General features: G+C 59.6%; 2 protein-coding genes across 2 annotated transcripts; one reads left to right on the plus strand and one right to left on the minus strand.

Moving 5' to 3' along the window:
• The first annotated feature begins 397 nt into the window (after positions 1–397).
• On the plus strand, positions 398–10,171 carry B3gnt3 (UDP-GlcNAc:betaGal beta-1,3-N-acetylglucosaminyltransferase 3). Its single transcript, XM_006989181.4, has 4 exons — positions 398–517; positions 6,835–6,894; positions 8,483–9,056; positions 9,148–10,171. Exons 3-4 carry the CDS (start codon positions 8,496–8,498, stop codon positions 9,697–9,699), a joined length of 1,113 nt encoding a protein of 370 aa, XP_006989243.1. The 5' UTR covers positions 398–517; positions 6,835–6,894; positions 8,483–8,495; the 3' UTR covers positions 9,700–10,171.
• A 1,227-nt stretch (positions 10,172–11,398) lies between these two features.
• Insl3 (insulin like 3) lies at positions 11,399–12,709 on the minus strand. Its single transcript, XM_006989180.4, has 2 exons — positions 12,490–12,709; positions 11,399–11,802 (listed from the first exon to the last, which is right to left on the minus strand). The coding sequence occupies exons 1-2, from the start codon at positions 12,692–12,694 to the stop codon at positions 11,597–11,599; spliced, it is 411 nt and encodes a 136-aa protein (XP_006989242.3). The 5' UTR covers positions 12,695–12,709; the 3' UTR covers positions 11,399–11,596.
• Position 12,710: the final 1 nt, after the last annotated feature.

Raw genomic sequence — 12,710 nt, forward strand, 5'->3', positions numbered from 1 at the left:
CTTTCACAGCTCAGCCCTGGGGAGCCCCTGCTCCCTCTCAGTGCGGTGGGAGGAGGGAAGAGGAGGAGGCTCTAAGTGAGGGAGGGGAGGGAGGAGCTAGACCCTGCCGGGCATGGGGCAGGACCGGAGGGAGCGGAGGTCAGGGTAGGGTGGAGGTGTTCGCTGGAAGTAGGGGTGAGGTCAAGATGAATAGGATGGCCAGGAAAGGGGGAGGTAGGGGTCGAGATGTGGACCCTTGAGCGGTGAAATCTGGAGGGAGGGCGTGGCCTAGAAGGATGAGTGGGGCCAAAGATCAGGGGGGAGGAAAGGCGAGGAAGGATGGAGAGGGGCGGGTCAAGGAGGCAGAGTGGGGAGGCGGAACGGCGTGAGGGGGACTTTCTCCTTGGCCACTGGGAAGTTCGGAGCCCGCAGGGAGGGCGGGAAGGAGGCGGAAGAAGGCAAGAAGCCAGGAACCGGGCGGGACGGTCATCCAGGTGGAAACCGTTCTTCCTCCCGCTGTCCCGAGCTGGCGCCCGCGGTGAGTGCCGGGGCCCGGGGTCCGGGGGTTGGGGTCTGGGGCGGCCCTGGGGCCTGGACTCCCTGTGCGTCCTCCACCGCGGGGCCCTGGCTGCAGCGGCCCAGGGGCCCCGGGTCCCGGCCACATCCCGGGGTCAGGAGTCCGCACTTCTCGCCAGTTCGTGTCCGCATAGCCCAGTGGCTCTGACCCTGACTCGGTTTCCCCTGTTTGTGATGTTTCCGGACACTCGGAATCTGTCTCACGCTGACACGGGCAGCTCGGAGAAGTTAGTTCTCCAGCCCTCAGTTTCCCTATTGAGGCTGCGGTGAAGGTGAATGGCGAGGCGGGGTGGCCACCCCGTGCGTGGTCGTCCATCACCGTAGCTAGATCAGGAGTCTGTGCCGCTAGCCCAGGTTCTGACGCTGTGGGGTAATTTACCTTTTTTCCTCCCTATTCTGGGACGGGCTTTGAAGGTTCTACTTTCCTCCCTCGGCCTCCGGAGGGCTGGGCCTGCACCCCCGGTTTCTGTACCCCAGTTTCTACACCCCCAGTTTCTGTACCCCCACTTCTGCACCCGTTTCTGCACCCCGGTTTCTGCACCCCCAGTTTTTGCACCCCCAGTTTCTGTACCCCAGCTTCTGTACCCCAGTCTTTGCACCCCCGGTTTCTGTACCCCCACTTCTGCACCCCCAGTTTTTGCACCCCCGGTATATGCACCCCGGTTTCTGTACCCCAGTTTCTGCACCCCCGGTTTATGCACCCCCGGTTTATGCACCCCAGTTTCACTTCCTCACCTTGGCCTGTCATTGTCGGGAGAGGAAGGTGTGGCAGCGAGGGACACTAACTGGTCCATCTGGCTTCAGTGTTTGCGCAGCCCGGCCCAGCTCTCCTCCTTCAGGCGTGACGCTTTCCTCCCCGGCTCAGGCTGGGAGGACCCTGGAGCCCCGGGGACTTCTCTGCGACCCCAAAGGTCCGCAGCCCTCTCCTGGGCGTCCAGCTCCGCTTCCCCTTCCCGCGGGAAAATGACTTGGGTCCCGGGGCTGACCGACCCCTGCCTAGACCCCCAGGCCTCAGAGTGGGGTGGAACAGGGGTGGATGTGTTTGCTTTAATCTTGATTACTCGGGTCATTTGTCTGTGACATTTATATCCGAGAAAATTAAAGTGAGTATTGTAATCCTGACGTAAATGGCACCGGAAGAGGTTAATTGGATGGATGGGACCGGCCTGGAGGGGTGGGGACTCGGGGTGACCCCAGAGGCCAGGCCAGCACAGCCCTGCTGAGTGGGAGGGGCGAGGATCAGGGCCTCACCTCCGCAGCATCAGTTTCCCCGTCTGGGCTAATGGTCCGGAAACCTGGCTCCTTCCTTCCCGGTTCCCGAGAGGGGAAGGGCCCCCTTCCGTGAATCACGCGGGTGGCCCATGGCCGGAAGCCAGGATGCACAGGCGGCCCCGAGCAGCCTGGTCACCATGAAGACCTGGGGCGGGGCTTCCCATAGCTTTATCTTTATAGGAATTCTCTTTTTGTACATAAAAGTAAGTCCCGGCTCCTTGTAAAGAGAAACTTGCCATCATTAAGGGAAGGCAAACTGGAACAATCCAGAGAGGAACCACCTGGGGTAGGGCTGGTGTACAGCTTGTCCTGCCCAGCCTGGCCCTGGGTGGCCCGGGCATGTGTGTGTCTGTGACCTGCTTGCCCTCTGGGAACTGAGGCTGACCTGTGGACCCAGGTGGGGCCCTTCCAGCAGCCTCCTGTACACCCTGCAGTCTGGGAGAATGTCCCAGAGCGTCCTGAGAGTGTCCCCAGAGGTCCAGACACCCCCCTAAAGCCTCTCCCTGCTCCCCTGCGGCTCCCACAGCCTCACAGGCACCTGGAGGGGACCAGGCAGGAGCCAGGGGCTCATGAATATTCATGACTTAATAGCCCAGCACCTCATTAAGACACTGAATTACACATAGTAATGACACCACCTCATGAGTATTCAACAAGTCTTTAATATTAAGATGCACTCATTAATATTCACAATCCCTATATAGCACGGATCCTCACTCCCTTGTTTGGGTCATTAATATAAAGTGTGGGCTGTTTAGTAATCAGGTCATTGGGTTTGTCCTGTGCATGCTCAGTAGTGGGGCGTTGATTTTTTTGGGGGGGTTGTGGTCTGATTGTTCTTTATTTTATATCTAGAATCCACTTATGAGTGAGTACATACCATGACTGTCTTTCTGGGTTTGGGTTACCTCACTCAGGATGATTTTTTCTAGTTCCATCCATTTGCCTGCAAATTTCATGCTTTCATTGTTTTTCTCTGCTGAGTAGTACTCCATTGTGTATATGTACCACATTTTTTTCATCCATTCTTCCGTTGATGGGCATCTAGGTTGTTTCCAGGTTCTGGCTATTACAAATAGTGCTGCTATGATCATAGCTGAGCATGTATCTTTATGGTATGAATCAGCATTCTTTGGTTATATGCCCAAGAGTGGGATGGCTGGGTCTTGAGGTAGTTTGATTCCTAATTTTCTGAGAAACCGCCATACTGATTTCCGTAGTGGTTGTACAAGCTTGCATTCCCACCAACAGTGGAGGAGTGTTCCCTTTGCTCCGCATCCTCTCCAACATTGACTGTCATTGGTGTTTTTGATCGTAGCCATTCTGACAGGTGTAAGGTGGTGTCTCAGAGTCGTTTTGATTTGCATTTCTCTGATGATTAAGGATGTTGAGCATTTCTTTAAATGTCTTTCAACCATTTGTATTTCTTGTTTTGTGAATGGGGCGTTGATTTTTAAGCATGGTGCTTTTATTAGCCAATGCCTCATGAGTATTCAGTGTCCTTGGTATCCAATGGCACATTAATATGCACTGAATAATTAATATCTGGTGACTCATTAATATGCAGCATCTCATTAACAAGCAGCCTTTTCTTTGTGTTCACTGGAGCTTGTCAATCTTCAGTAGCTCTTTCACCCGGTGGTCATTTGTAATGAGTCTCGTTAATGTTCAGTGAGTCCTTGGTGTCTGGTCAGGGAAGTTCCCAGGCGGTGAGTGCCCGAGGTCTGCGAACTGTGCGCGATTCCCAGACGGTTTATCTCTTTAATTTTTCTCCTATTTCTGGCGCAGCGGCTGCGAGTTGCTGGGCCTCAGGGACAGCAGAGACCAGGAGTGCAGCATTCGACTCACAGCTGCAGGCAGGGTGCTCACTGTCGCCGCCGCCGCTGTCCAGCAACACTCAAACGTTCAGGAATTTGTCTCCAGCACACAGCCGCAGCAGCTTCTTATGGTTTTGGGTTTTGGTTTGGTTTTGTTTGTTTCCTGTTTTTAAGGATTTGTTTATTTATCGTGTACGCCGTGTTCTGTCTGCATGTGTGCTTGCAGGTCAGAAGAGGGCACCAGATCTCATTACAGATGGCTGTGAGCCACCATGTGGTTGCTGGGAATTGAACTCAGGACCTCTGGAAGGACAGTCAGTGCTCTACAGCTCCGTTTCTTGGTTTCTTGAAACAGGGTTTCTCTGTGTCGCCCAGGTTGTCCTAGAACTTGCTCTGTAGACCAGGCTGGCACCTAACTCACAGAGATCCACCTGCCTCTGCCTCCTGAGTGCTGGGATTAAAGGCCTGCGCCACCAATGCAGTGGGGGAGGAACAGTGAGCCCTGTGCCTAACAGGTGCTCCACCCTGACCACGCCCCAGCCCCTCACTGGGGGATTCTAGGCAGGGGCTCCACCCCTGAGCCACGCCCCCAGCCCCTCACTGGGGATCCTAGGCGGGGCTCCACCCCTGACCACGCCCCCAGCCCCTCACTGGGGATTCTAGGCGGGGCTCCACCCTGACCACGCCCCCAGCCCCTCACTGGGGGATTCTAGGCAGGGGCTCCACCCCTGAGCCACGCCCCCAGCCCCTCACTGGGGATTCTAGGCGGGGGCTCCACCCTGAGCCACGCCCCCAGCCCCTCACTGGGGGATTCTAGGCAGGGGCTCCACCCTGAGCCACGCCCCCAGCCCCTCACTGGGGGATTCTAGGCAGGGGCTCCACCCTGAGCCACGCCCCCAGCCCCTCACTGGGGATTCTAGGCGGGGCTCCACCCTGACCACGCCCCCAGCCCCTCACTGGGGATTCTAGGCAGGGGCTCCACCCTGACCACGCCCCCAGCCCCTCACTGGGGATCCTAGGCGGGGCTCCACCCCTGACCACGCCCCCAGCCCTCACTGCGGACCCTGGGCTGTCATTCTCCCCAGACTGCTCGGCTTTTCCCTCCGGTTCTCCCTGGCCCCTCTTCTTCCGCTGACACTTGGTGCTGCTTCTGTTTCCGGGTGGGTGTGGCAGCCGCCGCAGGGAAAGCTTGGTCCTCTGTCCCGTCCGTGTCTGTGTCCGCCCCCTCCCCCGTTTCTGTTGGGAACAGCACACAGCGCTGCTCCAGGCTCCTGGGGTGGAGGGCCCCTCGGAGCCCGGGGTCCCCACAGTCGCCCCCTTCCTCGGCCCTCCCCGCCACCTTCTGTGACCCTGGGCTCCTGACACCGAGCCCCACCTCAGCCCCTTGCTGGTGGTGGGCGGCAGCACGCATGCGCAGGGCTCCACACACGTGCCCGGGTGCCCTCCGGGGTTTGTGTTCCCAGGGTCCTTCAAGCCCTGCGCAGCCGCTTCCCTGTCCTCCACCGAGGGTCGGCATCCTTTTCAGGTCCTCAGACCTGGGGACACCCCCTTTGCCCGCCGAGCCCTGCCCCGGCCCTCAGGCCAGGAGGCTGGGTCTCTGTGAGTTCAAAGCTAGCCTTCAGCCTCTGAGAGGGCTACACCCCACGCTCAGGCATCAGGCTCACCCCACTTCTCCGCTGCAGTTAGCTCAGCTGCCAGGGCCTCTTAGGGAACCAGTCCTTTCCCTCTGTGGTTCGCCCTGACACCTGAAGGGCCTTTGCTAACTCCTGTGCACCCTTCAAAGCCTCAGCCTCAGTGTCCCAGGCCCATTTCCTTGGTTGCCTCCTTCTCTCTCTAGGAGCCTGGCTCTCAGGGTCTTGTCCAGGGTCAAGGTGCCTCAGGCTTCCGGGCACCCACACGCAGAGTTGTTGACAGGATGAAGGAAATTCTTCCTTCCTTCCTTCCTTCCTTCCTTCCTTCCTTCCTTCCTTCCTTCCTTCCTTCCTTCCTTCCTTTCCTTCCTTCCTTCCTTCCTTCCTTCCTTCCTTCCTTCCTTCCTTCCTTCCTCCTTCCTTCCTTCCTTCCTTCCTTCCTTCCTTCCTTCCTTCCTTCCTTCCTTCCTTCCTTTGTTTTATTTATTTTGAGGCAAGGGCTCAGTTTGTAGCCCAGGCTGTCCTGGAACTCACTCTGTAGATCAGGCTGGATTCAAACTCACAAAGATCCTCCTGGCTCTGCCTCCCTAGTGCTGGGATTAAAGTTGTGGCCGCCATGCTCGCCTGGCATGTTTGAGGTTTTAACAGTTCAGGTGGCTTTGGCAAAATCTGGAGACTCGGCCACATTAACAGAGGTCTAGCCTAGGCAGGAGACGATCTCGGCCACATTAACAGAGGTCTAGCCTAGGCAGGAGAGGTCTCGCCCCTGACTCTGACTGAAGCTGCTCAAACTTCAGGAAAAGCGTGAGAGCGCCATGTGTATCCACAGATGAATGAATGAAGGAACTAATGGAGCCATGGGCAGGGTTTGGCTGCTGTGCAGGGCCTGTCCATCAGGAGGAGCTGACGGACCGTGCAGCTGATGTCACAGCTGGGTGTGTGGGCTCCTGCGGGACCGGACCTGGTGAATGAAGACTCAGAGTCCAGCCTTCGCGCTGCAGGGATCCAGTCTCCAGGACTGAAGCAGCCCCCCTCACCCAGGGCGATTTTATTTTTCTCAGTGTTTACACCTCAGCCAGTTGATTTCCCTATGTTCCAAACAACCCGAAAGAAGCTCCCAAAATACAAGGCCAAGTGCAAATCCCCCGATTTCTCAGGCACCTCGGGTTTCCGGGTTCCCCGAACCAGGTTTTGCATAGGCCTGAATCCTCGGGACTCTGAGACAGGACTCACTTAGGATGACCAGAGGTGGCCTCGGGCTCGGTGCCGCTGTCTGGAGCAGGGCCAGGTGTAGCCCAGGGGCCGCCACAAGCTAAAAAACCTCTCCTACGCCAAGGGTTCCTACAAATGGATCACGGGAAGGTCTGGAGGCCGGGCGCCCCGCACGTTTCCCGGGGTCCATCCTGTTTTACTTGGAGAGAGGTCAAACCACTGTGTCAAGGTCACACAACAGAACCCACGAGGCAGAGCCAGGAGGCCCACGACCCGGCACTAGCAGGTGGGCCTGCCTGGGGCCTGCAGTCTCAAGGACACTTGTTGACCACCTCACGTTGTTCCAGGAGCCATCGGGGAGACCCAGGACAGCCTAGCTCAGCGCAGATACCCCAAGACAGACCGAGGTAAGTGTCAAGGTTCAACAGTCTTTCAACAAATGCTTGTTGCTGGAAATGCTTTGTGTGCTGTGACATGGGGTGACTGGGGTGTCCCCTGTAAACCTGCAGACACCAAGGTCAGGGCGTGGGGCACACAGCCAGGGTGTGTGGGGCCAGCACCGGACTCCAGGGGTGAAGGCGTGCTTCTGAGTGCCAGGAAGTGTTCAGTGAAGGAGGAAGTCCTTCCCTGAGTCTGACCTAGCACTTGCATGCTGCAGCAACACTGTGTTGTACTAGAAATCAACATAGCCAGCAGAGAACATGCACAGAATCCTCAGTCACCAGGGGAGGGGGCTGCAGGGAGGGTGAGGCTGAGCCAAGCAAGGTCTGGAAGGAGAGCCAGGCCTGGTGACACCATCACCCCAGTGCTGTTGATGGTTTTTACTCTCTGGGCTCCTTTGGGGGACCCGCCACCCAGCTTCCAAATGAACCCCACATGGAGGCTCGTTCTCGGTTATAAATGCTCGGCCTTGACTTGTTGCTAGCCAGCTTTCCCTTAACTTTCAAGTGTCTCGTCTTCGCCTCCGGGCTTTCACCTTTCTCTTTCCCTGTAAACCTTTCTTTGTTTCTTACCCTGGGGCTGGCTGTGTAGCTGGGTGGCTGGTGTCCTCCTCCCCTCTCTCCCTCTCTCTTCCTTTCCTCCCAGATTTCTCCTTCTCTCCATTCTCTCTGCCTGCCCCGCCTATCCTTTCTCCTGCCTCGCCGTTGGCCGTTCAGCTCTTTATTAGACCATCAGGTGTTTTATTTGTTTTTTTTGTTTGTTTGTTTTTTGTTTTTGTTTTTCGAGACAGGATTTCTCTGTGAGCTTTGCGCCTTTCCTGGAACTCGCTCTGTAGACAAGGCTGGCCTCGAACTCACAGAGATCCGCCTGGCTCTGCCTCCCGAGTGCTGGGATTAAAGGCATGCAGGCGTGCACCACCGCCGCCCGGCCCCATCAGGTGTTTTACACAGACACAGTATCACAGCTTCACAGAGCTAAACAAATGCAACATAAAAGTTACAAACCTTAAAGTAATAGTCTACAGCATCCCAGACCCTGAGAACAGGAGGATGGGCAGCTCAAGGCCATCCTCAGCTACACAGCAAGTTTGTGGCCAGCCTGGGCTACATGACCCAATGTTAATGGGGAATAAAAGTTTCCTGAAAGCGAGATCATTCAGGCTGGGGTTCTGGCGGATTTATAAGAGTTTACCATAAACATCAAATGCTTTCTGCCTGGGCCTTTCACCCACTTCATGCTGGGCAGGGCCGGGACCCAGAGCCGCCGGACAAGACACAGGCTAAGGTTGCAGTCACAAAGGGACCGGACCGGGAGTCCAGGGGACAGGAGGGCCAATAAAGGATGCCTGGAAAATGGATCACCCAAGATGGGTTTTGAGGGAGGATTGGAGTTTGCCAAAGGAGACAGCTGGGGGTTCAAGGGTCTGTGAGAACCAGGTCTGGGTTCAAGTCCAGCGAGAGTCAATGGGGGGTGGGAGGGACGTGAGCGCACGTGTCTGTCCACCAGCGCGTGCGCTGGGTGTTGGGGTGCACAGCTCCCGTGACCTCGCCCTAGGGCCCCCGACGCCATGCGGCTGCCCCGGCCGCGCCCGGATGTGAGCCTCGTCCTGGCCATGGCCGCCGTCGCGCTGCTGCTCCTATCTCACATGTCGCCGCCTGGCTGCCCTGCCCCCGAGAGGCCCGCGGAGCCCCCGGAGGTCCCCACGTGGCCCCCGGGGCCCCCGCGCGCGGCCCCCACCCCGTGCCAGGCCAACCTGTCGGTGGCCGCGCACCCGGACTTCGCGGCGATGCCGGCGCACGTGCGCGACTTCCTGCTCTACCGGCACTGCCGGGACTTCGCGCTGCTGCGGGAGCCGCCGGCCGCCAAGTGCGCGCAGCCCGTCTTCCTGCTGCTCGCCATCAAGTCGTCGCCCGCCAACTACGGGCGCCGGCAGGTGCTGCGCCGCACGTGGGCGCGCGAGCGGCAGGTCCGGGGGGCGACGCTGCGCCTCCTCTTCCTCGTGGGCAGCGACCGGGACCCGCACCAGGCGCGCAAGTTCAACCGGCTGCTGCAGCTGGAGGCGCGCGCGCACGGCGACATCCTGCAGTGGGACTTCCAGGACTCCTTCTTCAACCTCACGCTTAAGCAGGTGGGCGAGGGAGGCGGGGTTCTGCGCGAGCCGGGCAGGGGGCGCGCCGCTGGGACCCCGCCAGCCCGCGCGTCCTCCGCTCCGCCCACAGGTCCTCTTCCTGGAGTGGCAGCGAACCCGCTGCCCCAACGTCAGCTTCGTGCTCAACGGGGACGACGATGTCTTCGCGCACACGGACAACATGGTCACCTACCTGCAGGGCCGCGACCCGGACCGCCACCTCTTCGTGGGTCACCTGATTCAGAACGTGGGTCCCATCCGCTCGCCTGGGAGTAAGTACTTCGTGCCCACGCTGGTGACGGAGGACGAGCACTACCCGCCCTACTGCGGCGGCGGCGGCTTCCTGCTGTCGCGCTTCACGGTGGCCGCGCTGCGCCGCGCCGCGAGCGTCCTCCCAGTCTTCCCCATCGACGACGTGTTCCTGGGCATGTGTCTGCGGCAGCAGGGTCTGGCGCCCGCCTCGCACAACGGGGTGCGCACGGCAGGGGTGCACGCCCCCAGCCCCCGCCTGTCCTCCTTCGACCCCTGCTTCTACCGGGGGCTGCTCCTGGTGCACCGCTTCCTGCCCTTCGAGACCCTGCTGATGTGGGACGCGCTGAGCCAGCCCCAGCTGGACTGCGGCCAGCGCGGCCTGGTCTACTGAGCTGCCGCCCAAAAGCTCTTGGTACTGCTCACCGCGGGCGCTCGGGATCCAACCAAGCGCCAGCGGGACTTGGACGGCTGCTAACAAGCGCCCAGGAGCCCCGTGCCAGGCTCCCTCAGGCCCCTAGGGAGTGGGGCAGGGGAGCGAGGCCGAGCTTGACTTGGTCACAGTGGTGTCCCTCAAGGACTCAGGGAACAGCGTAGGGGTAGGAGGGGTCTGTGTCTCACAGACCGGGGTGGCGGGAAATGAAGCCTGTGGATGGCTGAACCCTGGGCTCGGCCTCTTTTCATTTTATTGATTTAGAATTATTGTTTCGGGCTGGAGAGATGGCTCAGCGGTTAAGAACACTGGCTGCTCTTCCAGAGGACCCGGGTTCAATTCCCAGCACCCACTTGGCAGCTCACAACTGTCTGTGACTCCACCTCCAGGGGATCCGACACCCTCACACCAATGCAGATAAAATAAAGTTAAATAAATCGTTAAAAATAATAATTATCGTTTCATTGGGTATGCCACACCATGGGGGGAGGAAGGTCCCCCCTTCCTCCGTGTAGCTCCTGGGGCTTGAACTCAGATCCTCAGGCTTGGCGGCAAACTGAGTCCTCTTGCCAATCCCCTTTTAATTTTTTTTCAGCACCATTCACGTTCTAACGGCGTCTGCTCTACTCCGCCCTCTCGTTTACCTTTAACATTTTATTAACTTACAAAATCGAGCGTCCCAAGGCCCCTTGCTCCCCCCCATTCATACCCCGAGTTTCTCCCCCCCCCAAAGGTCTCAGTGGACGCGGCCCATGAAGCGTCTCCTCCCAGCCGGGCTCCCACACCCTCCATAGCTCCCCGGCCTGTGGACCCATCCAGGCCTGTGCGGTCTCCCCAGCGGTTCGACCCTACGCCCCCTACCTGCCCTGTGGGTTTTTGTTTGTTTTTCTCTGGAGACAAGGTCTCATGTAGCCCAGGCTGGCCTCCAGTTCCCCTTATAGCCAAGGATGACTGTGATCATCTGTGATGAACTCCTGATCCTCCGGCCTCCACCTCCCAGTGATGGAGGCCACTGCACCTCACCTGGTGTTTGCTGGGGCTGGAGCCCGGGAGTCAGGCGACCTCCTCCCCCCTCAGCCCCACCCCCCCTCGGTCTACTGTGCCCCTCACTGCCTTGGGAAGGCCCCTGAGGCCCCTGAGGTGTCAGCTGAGGTGAAGGGATGCAGGGGGAGGGTAGTGTGTCCTCCATGGGACAGCCTGTGCAAACGCTGCAAGTGAGAGGCTGCGGGGAAGGGGCAGGTCACAGACGCCGGCGTCACACTGGGGCGCTTGGCAGAGAAGCGCGGCTCTGTGGCTCCCTGTTGTCCCAGCCCCCACCCGAGGCGCACCTGCGGGGACCTCAGTGCGCCGCCGCGCCCGCCCGATGCCCAGGAACAGCCTGGCTGCTCCCGGTGTGTGACGTTGTTGGCACAGCCCGGGTCCTGCGTCACCTCAGGACACAGAACTCTGCACATGACGTCTGTCCTGAGCCCTAGACCAGGGCTTGGGGTTTAGGATCCCCACGCAGCGGCTCAAACCCGCTTGACTTTCCCAAGCAGCAAACCCCCAGCCTCAGTTTCCCCCGTGGATCCTGGTGTCGCCTGAGGTCCGTGTGTGACCGGAGGAGAGTCGCTGCCCCCCCCCCGCCCCCACACGCGTGGCTTTTCCCAGACAAAACGCATGAAGTTGCTCTTTTATTTAGACTGTTGGGGACGCAGGCCGTGTTGGAGGTCCTCGGGGGCAGGGCATGCGACCGTCCTTTTCTGAGATCTGTGAATGGCTGGGGCTTCTCCAGGGAACGCGAGTGCTGCGGTCCCACGGGCGGTGTCAGCATCCTGTCCTGGACGGCCAGGCCCCACCGCCTGAGCCCGGGGCCCCTTCAGTGGGGACAGAGGCGCAGCAGGTCTTGCCGGGTGCAGCCAGTGAGGCAGCAGCGGTGCACAGAATTGGTGGCCCCGCTGCGGCGGCGGCGGCGGCGCTTAGGAGCCTGGGGAGGAAGCTGCAGGTCGGGGTCCGGAGCGGGGTCCGTGTCAGCCGCAAGTGCATGCAGGAGCTGCCGCTGCTCCAGCCACCGCAGCAGCTCTCCTGCAGGCAGAGCAGGAGTCAGCTTGAGCCCCTCCCAGACACTCAGCACACGTCTATTATGTGCCCAGTGACAGAGGAGCACATACATAGTGCCTGCGAGCACGACATAACTCCCAGCTGCCGCCCACACTGTGTCCCCGTACACCTCCTGTGTTCCCCAGTTTCTGGGCATGGAAAGCTGGGGGTCCCTAGGACTGCGTTAAGGACTGGACTCCCCCTGTGCCTCTCTGGGCAGCACCCCTAGCGTGGGAAGGGCCTCTGTGCCCTGCAGCTGAAGGTGGAGCCCCGCCCCAGCCCCCCATGGAGAGCCGCATGCCAGTGATTCCAGTCCTGGGGTGCCAAGGCAGGAGGATTCCTGTGAGTCTGGGGTCACTTTATGCTGCATGGCGAGAATCTGTCTTTAAAAAACAATAAGCTGGGTGGTGACGACTATGCCGGCCACCCAAGCACAGCAAGCCTAAGGTGAGGAGTTCAAGGTCATCCTCGGCTACATTGTGAGTTTGAGTCCAGCCTGGGCTATATAAAAGATCCGGTCCCCAAAATCTAAAGTGGGGAAAGTTAAATTAAAAAAAAAAAATCCATGAACTCCAGTCTGCTGTTTTGGGGGAGGGGGCCGCGACACCGTGCCGGGTCTGCCCCTCTCGGTTACCCGCGTGTGTCCACTCCGCCCCGCCCGACCCCACTCACGGTCACGGGCGTCCACGGGCTGCGTGGCCTCGGGGGACCAGCGTGGGCCCCCGCACACCCTCACCAGTGCTCGCACCAGGTGGTGGCCGCAGAGCTTGGCGCGCGCCTCGGGGGGCTGCGGGGACGGCAGAGCGAGCTGCAGAGCCGGGAGCAGCAGCAGCAGCAGCGGCAGCAGCAGCAGCGGCGGCGGCCGCAGCGCGCGCATGGTGGCTGGGGGCGGC

The sequence above is a fragment of the Peromyscus maniculatus genome, chromosome 17 (assembly GCF_049852395.1).
Source record: "Peromyscus maniculatus bairdii isolate BWxNUB_F1_BW_parent chromosome 17, HU_Pman_BW_mat_3.1, whole genome shotgun sequence".
Taxonomy (NCBI): domain Eukaryota; kingdom Metazoa; phylum Chordata; class Mammalia; order Rodentia; family Cricetidae; genus Peromyscus; species Peromyscus maniculatus.

Bases quoted from the DNA above. Each gene is read 5' to 3' on its own strand.
- B3gnt3 (XM_006989181.4), top strand. From the start codon at position 8,496: ATGCGGCTGCCCCGGCCGCGCCCGGATGTGAGCCTCGTCCTGGCCATG. The intron at 9,057-9,147 runs GTGGGCGAGGGA...CTCCGCCCACAG, and splicing joins TCAACCTCACGCTTAAGCAG to GTCCTCTTCCTGGAGTGGCA.
- Insl3 (XM_006989180.4), bottom strand. From the start codon at position 12,694: ATGCGCGCGCTGCGGCCGCCGCCGCTGCTGCTGCTGCCGCTGCTGCTG. The intron at 11,803-12,489 runs GTGAGTGGGGTC...CTCTGCCTGCAG, and splicing joins GCCCGTGGACGCCCGTGACC to GAGAGCTGCTGCGGTGGCTG.